The sequence below is a fragment of the Jaculus jaculus genome, chromosome 13, assembly GCF_020740685.1.
Source record: "Jaculus jaculus isolate mJacJac1 chromosome 13, mJacJac1.mat.Y.cur, whole genome shotgun sequence".
NCBI classification, from domain to species: Eukaryota; Metazoa; Chordata; class Mammalia; order Rodentia; family Dipodidae; genus Jaculus; species Jaculus jaculus.
Window position 1 is genome coordinate 1128936 of NC_059114.1, and position 13224 is coordinate 1142159.

At 43.4% G+C, this 13224-nt stretch overlaps 1 protein-coding gene across 1 annotated transcript in view; it reads left to right on the top strand.

Annotated features, from left to right (window-relative positions):
• The first annotated feature begins 11962 nt into the window (after positions 1-11962).
• The window catches only part of Mapk1 (mitogen-activated protein kinase 1), a 70883-nt gene continuing 69621 nt past the window's right edge, over positions 11963-13224 (top strand). Inside the window, exon 1 of the mRNA XM_004670774.3 lies at positions 11963-12303. Within this exon, the coding sequence (XP_004670831.1) occupies positions 12185-12303 (119 nt within the window). The 5' untranslated portion in view covers positions 11963-12184. The remainder of the gene's footprint in view (positions 12304-13224) is intronic.

The following is a 13224-nucleotide window of genomic DNA, read 5'->3' on the forward strand; positions in this document are numbered from 1 at the left end:
CTCTTACTATATTTTGTTTTTATTTGTTTGTTTGGTTTTCTAAGGTAGGGTTTCACTTTAGCCCAGGCTGACCTGGAATTCACTATGTAGTTGCAGGGTGGCCTCAAACTCATGCCAATCCTCCTACCTCTGCCTCCTGAGTGCTGGGATTAAAGATGCATGCCATCACACCTGGCTATAATATTTTAATATTTTTTTCTTTTATTTATTTTATTTTGAGAGAAAGATAGAGGCAAATAGAAAGAAAGAATGGGCACATCAGAGCCTTCAGCCACTGCAAACGAACTCCAGATGCATTCGTCACCTGCATTTGGCCTGTGTGAGTACTGAGGAATTGAAACTGGGTCCTTTGGCTTTGCAGGCAAGCATCTTAATCACTAAGCCATCTCTCCAGCCACAAAATAAAATAAAATAAAAAATCAAAGTGCTGCTGTTGTGTATCTGGGTTCCTGGTTGGTGATGTTAGATTTTGAGGACTCAGCATTACTTCCTCTATGAAATCTCTAGTGATGGCATATCAACAAAGCCAGAGCTACACCACTTCAGTAACTGCTAAATTATTCACAGATCTGGCTGCTAAAGGGTGCAACAGCAGGTGATCCCAACTCACTGTGATACTGATGTGGACACAGACCTCATGTGAAGGGCCCAATTTGTCAGAAAAGCCATGTGGAAAGCCCCAGCATTTGTTTTCACAGGCTTTTTTTTTTCTTATTAATTTACTTTTTATTTTATTTTATTTATTTTTGGTTTTTCAAGGTAGTCTTACTCTAGTCCAGGCTGACCTGAAATTCATTATGTAGTCTCAAGAACTGACTGAGAAAGGGAAAGAGGCAGAGTGAGAAAGAGAGAATGGGCGTGCCATGGCTTCCAGCCACTGCAAATGAACTCCAGATGCATATGCTACCTTGTGCATCTGGCATAAGTGAGTATTGGGGAATTGAACTGAGGTCCTTTGGTTTTGCAGGCAAGCACCTTAACCACTAAGCCATCTCTCCAGCCCTACTTTTTATATTTTTAGAGTGTGAGAGAGAATTGGCGCACCAAGGCCTCGGCTACTGCAATAGAAGTCCAGATGCTTGTGCCACCTAGTGGGCATATGCGATCTTGCACTTGTGTCACCTCTGTGCATCTGGCTTATGTGGGATCTGAAGAGAGATCAAACATGGGTCCTTAGGCTTTGCAGGCAAGTGCCTTAACCACTAAGCCATCCCTCCAGCATCCCCCCTCCTTTTTTTTCCAAGGTAGGCTCTCAATCTAGCCCAGGCTGACCTGGAATGTAGTCTCAAAGTGACCTCAAAGTCAGAGTGATGCTCCTACCTCAGCCTCCTGAGTGCTGGGATTAAAGGTGTGTGTCACCACACCCAGTGACAGGCTTTAGAAGTACATAGTGTTTTGGTCTACAAGTGTGAGACTGTCAATGTGATAATCATGTTACAGGCAGAAAGCCTGCTATATATACTATGAGCAAAAACCAAGAAAGACCCTACCTCAAAAAATAAAATAAAAAATAGCCAGGCATGGTGGTGCACGCTTTTAATCCCAGCACTCAGGAGCTGAGGTAGGAAGATCACCATGAGTTCGAGGCTACCCTGAGGCTACAAAGTGAATTTCAGGTCAGCCTGGGCTACAATGAGACCCTACCTCGAAAAAACAAAATGAAAATAAATAAATAAAACGAATGAGCTGGGCATGGTGGTGCACACCTTTAATCCCAGCACTTGGAAGACAGAAGTAAGATAATTGCCCTGGGTTAGAGGCCACCCTGAGACTACATAGTGAATTTCCAGGTCAGTGTGGACTAGAGTGAAACCCTACCTCAAAAAGCAAAAAAAAAAAAAAGATTGGAAAGATAGCAGTTAAGGCGCTTGCCTGCAAAGCCAAAGGATCCTGGTTTGATTGTACAGGCCCCATGTAAACCAGATACACAGGTGACACACGTGTAGGTAGTTTGTCTGCAGTAGTTAGAGGCCCTGACATGCCCACCCATTCTCTCTCTCTCTCTCTCTCTCTCTCCCTCCCTCTTTCTCTCTCTCAAATGAATGTGTGTAAATCGGGCATGGTGCCAAAGACCTTTAATCCCACAATAAATAAAAAATGGGCTGGATGTAATCCCAGCACTCGGGAGGCAGAAGTAGGAGGATTGGGCTGGAGAGATGGCTTAGCGGTTAAGCGCTTGCCTGTGAAGCCTAAGGACCCCGGTTCGAGGCTCGGTTCCCCAGGTCCCACGTTAGCCAGATGCACAAGGGTGCGCACGTGTCTGGAGTTCGTTTGCAGTGGCTGGAAGCCCTGGCGCGCCCATTCTCTCCCCCTCTATCTGTCTTTCTCTCTGTGTCTGTTGCTCTCAAATAAATAAATAAATAAAAAAATTAAAAAAAAAAACTCTTAAAAAAAAAAAAAAAAGAAGTAGGAGGATTGCTGTTAGTTCAAGGGCACCCTAAAACTACATAGTGAAATCCAGGTCAGCTTGAGCTAGAGACCCTGCTTCGAAAAAGAAGAAAAAAAAATGGCAGAGCCAGGCATGGTGGTCCATGCCTTGCCATTCTGGGACTACAGAGTGAGTTTCAGGTCAGCATAGGTCCTACCTCTAAAGACCAAACAAAAAAATGGTAGACAGCTCTTGAGGAACGATATCCAAGGTTGTCCTCTGGCCTTCCACGAATACTGACATATATCACATATTTGCACCTGCAAACATGAACATAAACGCACATACTATCACACAAAGAAGGGGATGGAATGGGCTGGGCATGTGGCTCAGGTGGTAGATCATGTGTTAGCATGTGTAATCACTGAGCAGAAAAAAGACAAAATAAAAGCCGGGCATGGTGGCGCATGTCTTTAATCCCACCACTTGGGAGGCAGAGGTAGAAGGATTGCCGTGAGTTTGAGGCCACCCTGAGACTCCATAGTGAATTCCAGGTCAGCCTTGGTTAGAGTGAGACCCTACCTCAAAAAAAATAAAAAAAATAAAAAGACAAAATAAATTAGAGTTAGGGGAGTGTTATAGAGAGGCAATCTGGTAGATGGAGAAGCAATTAAAGACTGGCACACCACTGAGAGGGGTTAAGGTACTGTAGTTGCCTTGGCGACATGATGTGTGGGCTATAACTAGCAGAATGACAATAAGGATGAAGTGATTACATATAAAACAGTGTTTCTCACACTTTAAAAAATATTTATTTTTATTTATTTATTAGAGAGAGAGAATGGGCACACCAGGGCCTCTAGCCACTGAAAATGAACTTCAGATTCATGTGCCATCTTGTACATCTGGCTTATGTGTGTCTTGGGGAATCAAACCTGGGTCCTCTGGCTTTGCAGGCAAGCACCTTAACCATTAAGCCATCTCTCCAGCCCATTCACACACTTTTTAAATTTTTAAAAACTTTTGTTTTGTTTTGATTTTTTTTTTTTTTTTTTTGAGGTAGAGTCTCACTCTAACCCAGGCTGACCTGGAATTCACTATGTAGTCTCAGGGTAGCCTCAAACTCACAGTAATCCTCCTACCTCGGCCTCTCGAGTGCAGGGATTAAAGGCATGTGCCACCATACCCAGGTTAATTTTTATTTATTTATTTATTTTTATTAACAATTTTCATGATTGTAAACAATACTCCATGGTAATGCCCTCCCTCTCCTCACTTTCCCCTTTAAACCCCATTCTCCATCATATCCCCTCCCCCTCTCAATCAATCTCTCTTTTATTTTTTTTTATCTTATTTTATTTATTTTTTGTTTTTTCAAGGTAGGGTCTCATTCTAGCCCAGGCTGACCTGGAATTCACTATGGAGTCTCAGGGTGGCCTCAAACTCACGATGATCCTCCTACCTCTGTCTCCCAAGTGCTGGGATTAAAGGTGTGTGCTACCACGCCCGGTCAGTCTCTCTTTTATTTTGATGTCATGATCTTTTTCCTCCTATTATGATGGTCTTGTGTAGGTAGTGTCAGGCACTGTGAGGTGATGGATATCCAGGCCATTTCGTGTCTGGGGGGAGCACGTTATAAGGAGTTCTACCCTTCTTTTGGCTCTTACATTCTTTGCACCACCTCTTCTTCAATAGACCCTGAGCCTTGGAAGGTATGATAGAGATATTGCAGTGCTGAACACTGCGGTCACTTCTTTCCAGCACCATGATGCCTTCTGAATCATCCCAAGGTCACTGCCATCTGAAAAGAGAAGGTTCTCTACTAAAAGTGAGAGTAGCCACAGTTGCTGGAGCCACTTCTGCCTGCCTATGTGGGCTCTGGATGCTCTGGATCTCTCCTACTTCTCTGCTGCCATTGGTAATTTCTCACACACCTCACTTTTTAATAGAAGAGTGTATTTTGCTGTTTTTTAGGCTGCTTTGGTGTGGTTCCTATGCCACCATCTTAACCAGAAGTTATCCTATAGTCAATAGCCAATTTATTATTTTTTTATTGACAACTTCCATAACTATAGACAATAAACCATGGCAATCCCCTCCCACTTTCCCCTTTGCAGCTCCACTCTCCATCGTATCCCCTCCCCCTCTCAGTCTCTCTTTTATTTTGATGTCATCATCTTTTCCTCTTATTATGACGGTCTAGGTATGATGGTGTAAGTAGTGTCAGGCACTGTGAGGTCATGAATAACCAGGCCATTTTGCCTTCTCATACTTAAAAAAAAAATTAAGCCCAGCATGGTGGCACACGCCTTTAATCCCAGCATTCTAGGAGGCAGAGGTAGGAGGACCACTGTGAGTTTGAGGTCACCCTGAGACTACAGAATAAATTCCAGGTCAGCCTGGGTTATGGTGAAACACTACCTTGAGAAACCAAAAGCCAAAATAAATAAATAAATTAATTAAAAATAAATATTAAGTACATTAATATATATTAAATAAATAAACTTTATAGTAATTTGTGAGTGATTAGGTGGTGATGGGGTCAGGAATGAGGTAGAACTTCTTATTGGTCACATGTTCTACCAAAAGCCTAATTTCCAACTTAATCTGGGTGAAGATGACACTATCCAGAGACACAAGATGAGGAACAGGTCTGGGTGTGGCAGATAACAGTAACAGACCACATTTATTGGGTATATATTGTAGTATGTGCCAGGCACTTCACTTTAAAAAATTTTTTTTGAAAAGTAATTATTTATTATGACAAAATAAAACTGGACTGAAAACAAATGAATGTTATTCTGTATTGCACCATGATTGCAAATGAGCCAGCCAAAGCCTGTCTAAAAGATGAACATTTCAGAGTCAACTGCGTATTTCTCCTTGGGGAAGTCAGCATGTGAACAACTCACTAGAATATAATTACATAAATAAAATCATGAGGACAAGCAACTTGAACTTAACACAGAAAAGCATTTCATAACAGACAAGATCTAAAATTCTGAAAACATGGCTTTTAAACAACTTCACCATCAGAAGAATATACTTGGAACAATTTATAGTAGTAAGTGGCAATGTGAAAATATGCATTTGGTCATTTACTTATAAATTTTCCTTGTTAGTGTTTATATATTGGACCGTTGGCACACATTTCTGTTGCTTCATGAGGGTTCAGATTTAGTTTGAAGGATATTTTCTTTTCTCTGTACAATACAAGAGGGCACACAAGAGACTGAACTCATAATTTTGACCTTGTTAATAATAATACTCTGTAGACCAAGCTGATTAGCAAAAATATCATCAGAGCTTTTGCACAAAGTCTGAAATGTGAAAGATAACATGTATATTTAAATCTTAAGAAATGGATGCAAAAAGTAAATTAATTAAAAAAGAAATGAATGCAAATATGAATACACATCTTAAAGTAGTTTTACAATCTAAGGCAGAAAGTATTCTGGACTCAGAGCCTGCTACTGCCTCTTCAATGCTTTAAAGCACCAACTTACTTGGGGAAGACAGTGTGTGATTAAAACAATTATAATGATTAGAATAAACGCAAGAAGAGGTGGTGGAAAGAATATAAGAGCCAAAGGAAGGGTAGGACTCCTTAGAATGTGCTCCACCAGACATAAAATGACCTGGATGTCCATGACCTCAAAGTGCCTGACATTACCTACATAAGACCATCATAATAGGATGAAAAGATCAGGACATCAAAATAAAAGAGAGACTGATTGAGATGGTGAGGGGATATGCTGGCGAGTGAAGTTTCAAAGGGGAAAATGTGGGGAGGGAGGGAATTACCATGGGATATTGTTTATAATTATGGAAGTTGTCAATAAAAAAATAAGAATTTTAAAAAAGGAAGAAAAAGAATAAATGCAAGGGTGCAAGTAATGGCTGCTCGTTTTGTTTGTTTGTTTGTTTGTTTTGTTTTATGTTTATTTATTTACTTGAAAGTGACAGAGAAAGAGGGAGAGAGAAAGAAGGAATGGGCGCGCCAGGGCCTCTAGCCACTACAAATGAAATCCAGACGCGTGCGCCCTGTTGTGCATCTGGCTAACTTGGGTCCTGGGGAATTGAGCCTCGAACCGGGGTCCTTAGGTTTCACAGGCAAGCGCTTAGGGGCTAAGCTATCTCTCCAGCCCTAATTATTCCACAATTGAAGAAAAAGCCACAGCCACCACTTTATTTGGCAATGTCAACGATGTAGCAACTAAGCTTTTCAAAAAACAAAACAAAAACAAAAAGTTTTTACAACTAGGATGAATGTTTACTCCAAGAGAATAAATAACACAGGGGCTTCAGAGTCCCTGAATTTCCTAAGGGTTTCAAATGACTACTTTCTCATGAACAATTAGCATACGAAAATAAATCATGTACAATTAATGGTCATTGGCATCCTATCAGTGCTGATGGAAATGTGTTCACAGTATGCAAAATCAGAGAAGTTGAAGGGCTTTCTTCACCCTCATTCTATTTAACTCATTAAATGTTGACTATTCAAATGCTTCAGTGAGAACTGTATGTAAATCTGGTAGCTGCTGATGGTGTACCATAAACAATCAAACAGAATCTCCAGTAATACTATCCATAGGATGAAGTTTGCCTATCTCAAACACAGCTTGGATGAAGGGGAGTTTATGGTATGGCACAATAGCCCACAAACTTGAACAAAGCAACTTGTGAACTGAAAAATAAGGTAATTTTTAAAACATTTATTTATTTATTTATTTATTTATTTGACAGCAACAGAGAAAGAGACAGATAGAAAGAAATAGAGAGAATGGGCGCGCCAGAGCCCCCAGCTACTGCAAACGAACTCCAAACACGTGTGCCCCCTTGTGCATCGGGCTAATGTGGGTCCTGGGGAACTGAGCCTCGAACTGGGGTCCTTAGGCTTCACAGGCAAGCGCTTAACCGCTAAGCCATCTCTCCAGCCCAATAAGGCAATTTTTTAAATGAAAATTTTACAAGTTTATGCAACAGAACATTTTCATTCTTGTATAACTTGTGTTTTCCCCACCCAAATTGATGCACAGCACATTTTTTTAGTTTGCCATTTTCAGAGAAGTGTAGATTACTGATTTAAAAACTGTAAAAGATAAAAATAAAAACTGTAAAAGATGCCTCTATGTGACTACAGCTATAAATTTTAAGAAGTTAGTATGTCTTCAGGGGTTTTCCATATTAAACATAATACAGGCCATCTAGTTATCCATTCATGTTTATATCTTTGCTAGTTTTAAATGCCTTAAAATGTGAGGAGGGGGCTGGAGAGATGGCTTAGCGGTTAAACGCTTGCCTGTGAAGCCTAAGGACCCTGATTCGAGGCTCGATTCTCCAGGACCCACGTTAGCCAGATGCACAAGGGGGTGCACGCATCTGGAGTTCGTTTGCAGTGGCTAGAAGCCCTGGCGCGCCCATTCTATCTCTCTCTATATATACCTGCCTCTTTCTCTCTCTGTCAGTCTCAAATAAATAAATAAACATGAACAAAAAATAATTTTAAAAAATGTGAGGAGGGAGAAAAATTCCCATTCCTCTGTCCACACTTCCTATTTACAAGGTTTATTTCCTACCCTAGCTTGTCTAATTTAAAATGTTCTGAGTTTGTTTTTGGGTATGCCTCTAAACCTCCAAATTTATACCCCCTGAATGTTTCATCAAACCATAGATATTTAAAACTTCATTTAACATTTTTTTAAAATTTATTTGCAAGTAGAGAGAGAGGGGGAGAGAGAAGAGAGACAGAAAGAAAGAATGGGCACACAGATGCTGCAAACAGACTCCAGATACTTGTGCCACTTTGTGCATTTGGCTTATGTGGGTACTGGGGAATTGAACTCTGGTTGTTTGGCTCTGTCATCTCTCCGGCCCATCATTTTCAGCTTATTACAAAAGGTATTTTATTTTATTTATTTGAGAGAGAGAGAAAGAGAATGGGAGAGAGACAGAGAAAAAAGGGGGGCCTGGCAGGACCTCCAGCCACTGCAAATGAACTCCAGGTGCATATGCCACCTGGTGCATCTGGCTTATGTGGGTATGGGGGAATTGAACCTGGACTGTCAGGCTTTGCAGCCAAATACCTTTAATGGCTGAGCCATCTTTCCAGCCCAAGTCATGGAATTCTTTAAGAGAGAAGATAATTTCATCATAAGAATTCAAGCAAAGGTCCTTAATCAGTGAATAATCTCTCAAGTTCTTCCTCATGAGAATTCAAACTATAAACATTGTCAGAAGGAAACAAAAAATTGGGCTGGAGATGGGTTAACAGTTAAGTGCTTGTCTATGAAGCCTAAGGACCCCGGTTGGAGGCTCAATTCCCCAGGACCCACGCTAGCCAGATGCACAAGGGGCTGCACGCATCTGGAGTTTGTTTGCAGTGGCTGGAGGCCCTGGCGGGCCCATTCTCCCTCTCTCTCTCTATCTACCACTTTCTCTGTCTGTCACTCTCAAATAAATAAATTAAAAAAAAAATCTTAGCCTGGCGTGGTGGCACATACCTTTAATCCCAACATTTGTCGTGACACTACATAGTTAATTCCAGGTCAGCCTGGGCTAGACTGAGACCCTACGTCGAAAAACAAACAAAAAAAATCAATGAAAAGTAATTAAAAATATAAGGCAGACAGGTGCAGTGGCATATGCCTTTAATCCCAGCACTCGGGAGGCAGAAGTAGGATGATCATCGTGAGTTAGAAGGCACCCTGAGATTACATAGTTAATTCCAGGTCAGCCTGGGCTAAAGAGAGAGACACTACCTTGAAAAAAAAAATGTATCTATATATGTTATGGAGGCCAGGGAGATGACTTAGCATTAAGGCGTTTGCCTGTGAAGTCTAAGGACTCAGGTTTGATTCCTCAGGACCCATATAAGTCAGATGTTCAAGGTGGCACCTGGGTCTGGAGTTCCTTTGCAGTGGCTATAATGGAAAACTTCTCTCAAGTGTGAAAAGATCTGAAGTAGAGGTAGAAAACCTAATACAGGGGCTGAAGAGATGGCTCAGCAAGGTGCTTGCTTGCAAAGCTTAAAAACCAGAGTTCAATTTCCATATAAAGCCAGATGCACAGAGTGATGCATGTATCTGAAGGTTTTTTTGTTTGTTTGTGTTTGTTTGTTTTTTTTTTTGTTTTTGGAGTGGCAAGAGGCCCTGCCAAGCCTATTTTGTCTCTCTCTCCTCTCTTTGCTTGAAAAGAAATAAATATAAAGATAAATATATTAATATATATATTATATTACATGTATTATATAATATGATATATATATATTAAAATTATATAAAAATGTATAAATAAATATAAAGAGAATTCTGCTTGGGAGGCAGAGTTAGGAGGATCACTGTGAGTTTGAGACCACCCTGAGCCAAAAGAAAGAGAGAGAGAATTCCATGACTTTGTTCCATATTTAAAAATTTTTCTCATCTCTGTCATTTGTTGTTGTTTTTCGAGGTAGAGACTCACTCATGCCAGGATGACCTAGAACTTACTCCCTAGCCCTAGGCTGGCCTCAAATTCACAGCTATTCTAACCCAGTCTCTTTCAATGCTGGGATTATAAGTATGAGCCAACATCCCTGACTATCTTGGTCATTAAAAAAAAAAAAAAAAAAAAAAAAAGACGTAGAGCTGGAGAGATGGCTCAAGGGGTGGCCTGAAACCTCCTGAGTTCCATTCCCAAACTCCATGCAGGTAGTTGGATGTGGCCACATATATCTATAACCCCAATCCTGTGGGGAGTAGAGACAAAGAATTCCTGGGACTTACAAAAAATGTAGTTCTGTGTACAGAGGGACTAATATGTAGGCAAGTGATGGAGGAAGGACAGGCAACATTCTCTTCCGGCCTCTGTGAACACATCTGTGCATATGTGTCCATGCATACGCTGCACACACCACTCCACACATGCTGCAAACGTAAAAAATAGATATGATATCCTCTTAGTAGAGCCATAGTATTAGGTATTTTCTAAAACTGAGTTTTGCTGAATGGTCTAAGTATATTTTGAAGGACTAATTTTAGGCTATAATTCTTTGTTCCTTTTTCCTCCACAGGATTTTGTTTACTTTTCTTTTAAAAATATATTTTTTGTTCATTATTTATTTATTTATTTGAGAGTGACAGACACAGGGAGAAAGACAGATAGAGGGAGAGAGAGAGGATGGGCCCGCCAGGGTTTCCAGCCACTGCAAACGAACTCCAGACGCATGCGCCCCCTTGTGCATCTGGCTAACGTGGGACCTGGGGAACCGAGCCTCGAACCGGGGTCCTTAGGCTTCACAGGCAAGCGCTTAACCGCTAAACCATCTCTCCAGCCCTACACACCCAGTTTTATAAAGATTTATCTTCCTTAGAGATCAACTAGTTGATGTCTATCAAGTTCAGAGTTGGTGTCTTAAAAGTTAGAGCTTAGTGTTGGCCAGAGACTAAAGGGTCTGTCACTCATACCTCCTCCTGCAGATACTATGAGGAAATAGTTCAGAGCAGTACTGAATCACCTACTATCTCATTCTCTTCACTTTTCTTAGCATCCACCTACTTCAGGATTCCAATTTCTATTTTGCAATATCTGATGTTTTGTGACTGTTTCTGTCCTCAGCATCTGCCCATCTTTTTTCTATTTTTTTTTCATGTGTATGTGTGGTGTTGGTTGTAAGTTTGTATGTGTATGGGCACATTATCTGTGCGCCCAGAGGTCAGAGGTTGACGCTGAGCAGTTTCCTCAATTGCTCTCCACTTTATCACTTTATTTTTATTTGTTTATTTGCGAGACAGCGAGATTGAGCTAGGGCTTCCAGCCTTTGCAAACGAACTCCAGATGCATGCACCACCTTGTGCCTCTGGCTTACTTGGGTTCTAGGGAATTGAACCTAAGTCCTTTGGCTTTATAGGCAAGTACCTTAACCGCTAAGCCATCTTTCCAGCACCAATCTTATTACTTTTTAATATTAATTACTTTTTGTTGAGGGGGATGCAGAATGAGAGGAGAGGAAGAGAGAATGGGCGTTCAGGCCATCCTGCCGCTACAAAGTAACTCCAGATTGCATGAACCACTTTTGTGGCTTTACGTGGTACTGGGGAATCGAACCCAGGCTGACAGGCTTTGCAAGGAACCACCTTGAACTGCTTGCTGAAGCATCTCGCAGGTCCCACAGGTATTTTTTGTTTCTTCTAAGTCTCAAGTCAAGCTTTTCGGTTTCAGCACCAGTCAAGAAGTCTTGTGCTCATCAGTGTGCGGTGGGTCACTGGGTCCTTCTCTAGTTCGGTGATGCCCGCGTTCCGCGGCTCGCACCGCTTGCCTTGCGGTCGTTCGTCAGACCCAGCCCCGCGGGCCCTGCTACCTGCGCCTAGGTCTCGGGCCTTCTAGGAGCCAATTTGCACGCGACTCGTCCGCGATCGCACGTGACGGGCTGAGGCGATGGAAAGCCTCCTCCTCTGCCAAGCCTCCTGCACTGCCGCAGTGCTCGGCCCAGACCCCACTACTTCCGCGGGCCCGCGAGGTTCCGCCCCCACGGCCAAAGCAGCCAATCGCCGCGCACGCTCCTCGGCCCCGCCCCGGAGCCCACCTCGGCGCGAGCCCCTCCCTCCGCCCGCGGGCCCTCCAGTCAGTCAGGTCGGTCAGGCAGTGAGGCAGTGGTCTGAGCAGTGGTCACGGCTCTGCCTGGGTCGAGTGTTGTCCTCCATCCCCCCGTTCCTGGTCAGCGGCGGCAGCTGCACGGGCGGAGGCGCGGTCTCTGCGGAAGACGCGGCCGAAAGCTGACTAGCTGCCGCGGAGCTTTGAGCTCAGCGCGGCGGCGGCGGCGGCCCAGCAGCCAACATGGCGACGGCGGCGGCGGCGGGCGCAGGCCCGGAGATGGTCCGCGGGCAGGTGTTTGACGTGGGGCCGCGCTACACCAACCTCTCGTACATCGGCGAGGGCGCCTACGGCATGGTGTGGTGAGTGTCGGCGCCCCGCTTGCAGAGGCCGCGGTCGCCTTGGGGGTCAGCGCCGGCGCCCGTGGCCGCCGCGGCCGAGGCCTCCTCGCCCTGGCGCGCTGTGGCGCTGCGGACCCCAGGCTGGTCCCCTCGTCCCACACCCCCACCCCCGTCTTCGCGCCCAGAGTCCTGGGGCGGGGCCCCGAGCCCGGCGAGCTTTCGGTGCTGCTCCGGGGTGTCTCCCGGGCCAACCCTCGCTTGCCTTTGGGAGGGGCACAAAGGGCGGAAGCCAGGACTCGGGGGACTCCCGGACTTGGTCTGGAGCCTGACTTCGGGAGGCCGCTCCCCCAGGAAGAACGGAAGCGCGGTCGAGCCCCTCGGCCTGGCTAGCACCGTAGTCCTTTTTTTTTTTTTTTTTTTTGACGTTCGGTAGTAAAATCATGAAATTCCATCAGATGCCTGTTCATGGTGGCTTTGAAAGCCATTCTCCTCTGCTTTTGTGCACAGCCCCAGAATAATCATTTATCTCTCCGCTCATCTCTGTATAAATGTGTCATGGTGCTAATGGTGCTTTCCTGCATAGGCTTTCTGAAAAGCATTCGTAACACCAGTGTTGATTGCGGGATATTTTAACTTGGAAGTTTTAAGATGGATTTAAACACTGTATATTGTTTGCGTTCCAAGAAGAATAAGACAACGTCATTCTTGATTTATTAAAGATGTGTTTGGAGTTGAGCCTAATTTGACTCATTTTCTCCCTTCTTTACCCCAAGCGAGCTCTTAACCTCAATCATGTATCCAACCGTTTTCAAACAATTATTGTGGGCTTTTCCCGTTAATGCTTTAGTGGTCACTATATGTGCATCCTTAATGGTCTTTTTTACACAATAGTATGCAAATTCTTACCTTGATACAGATGCTTCAGATATGTTTGTGAAATGA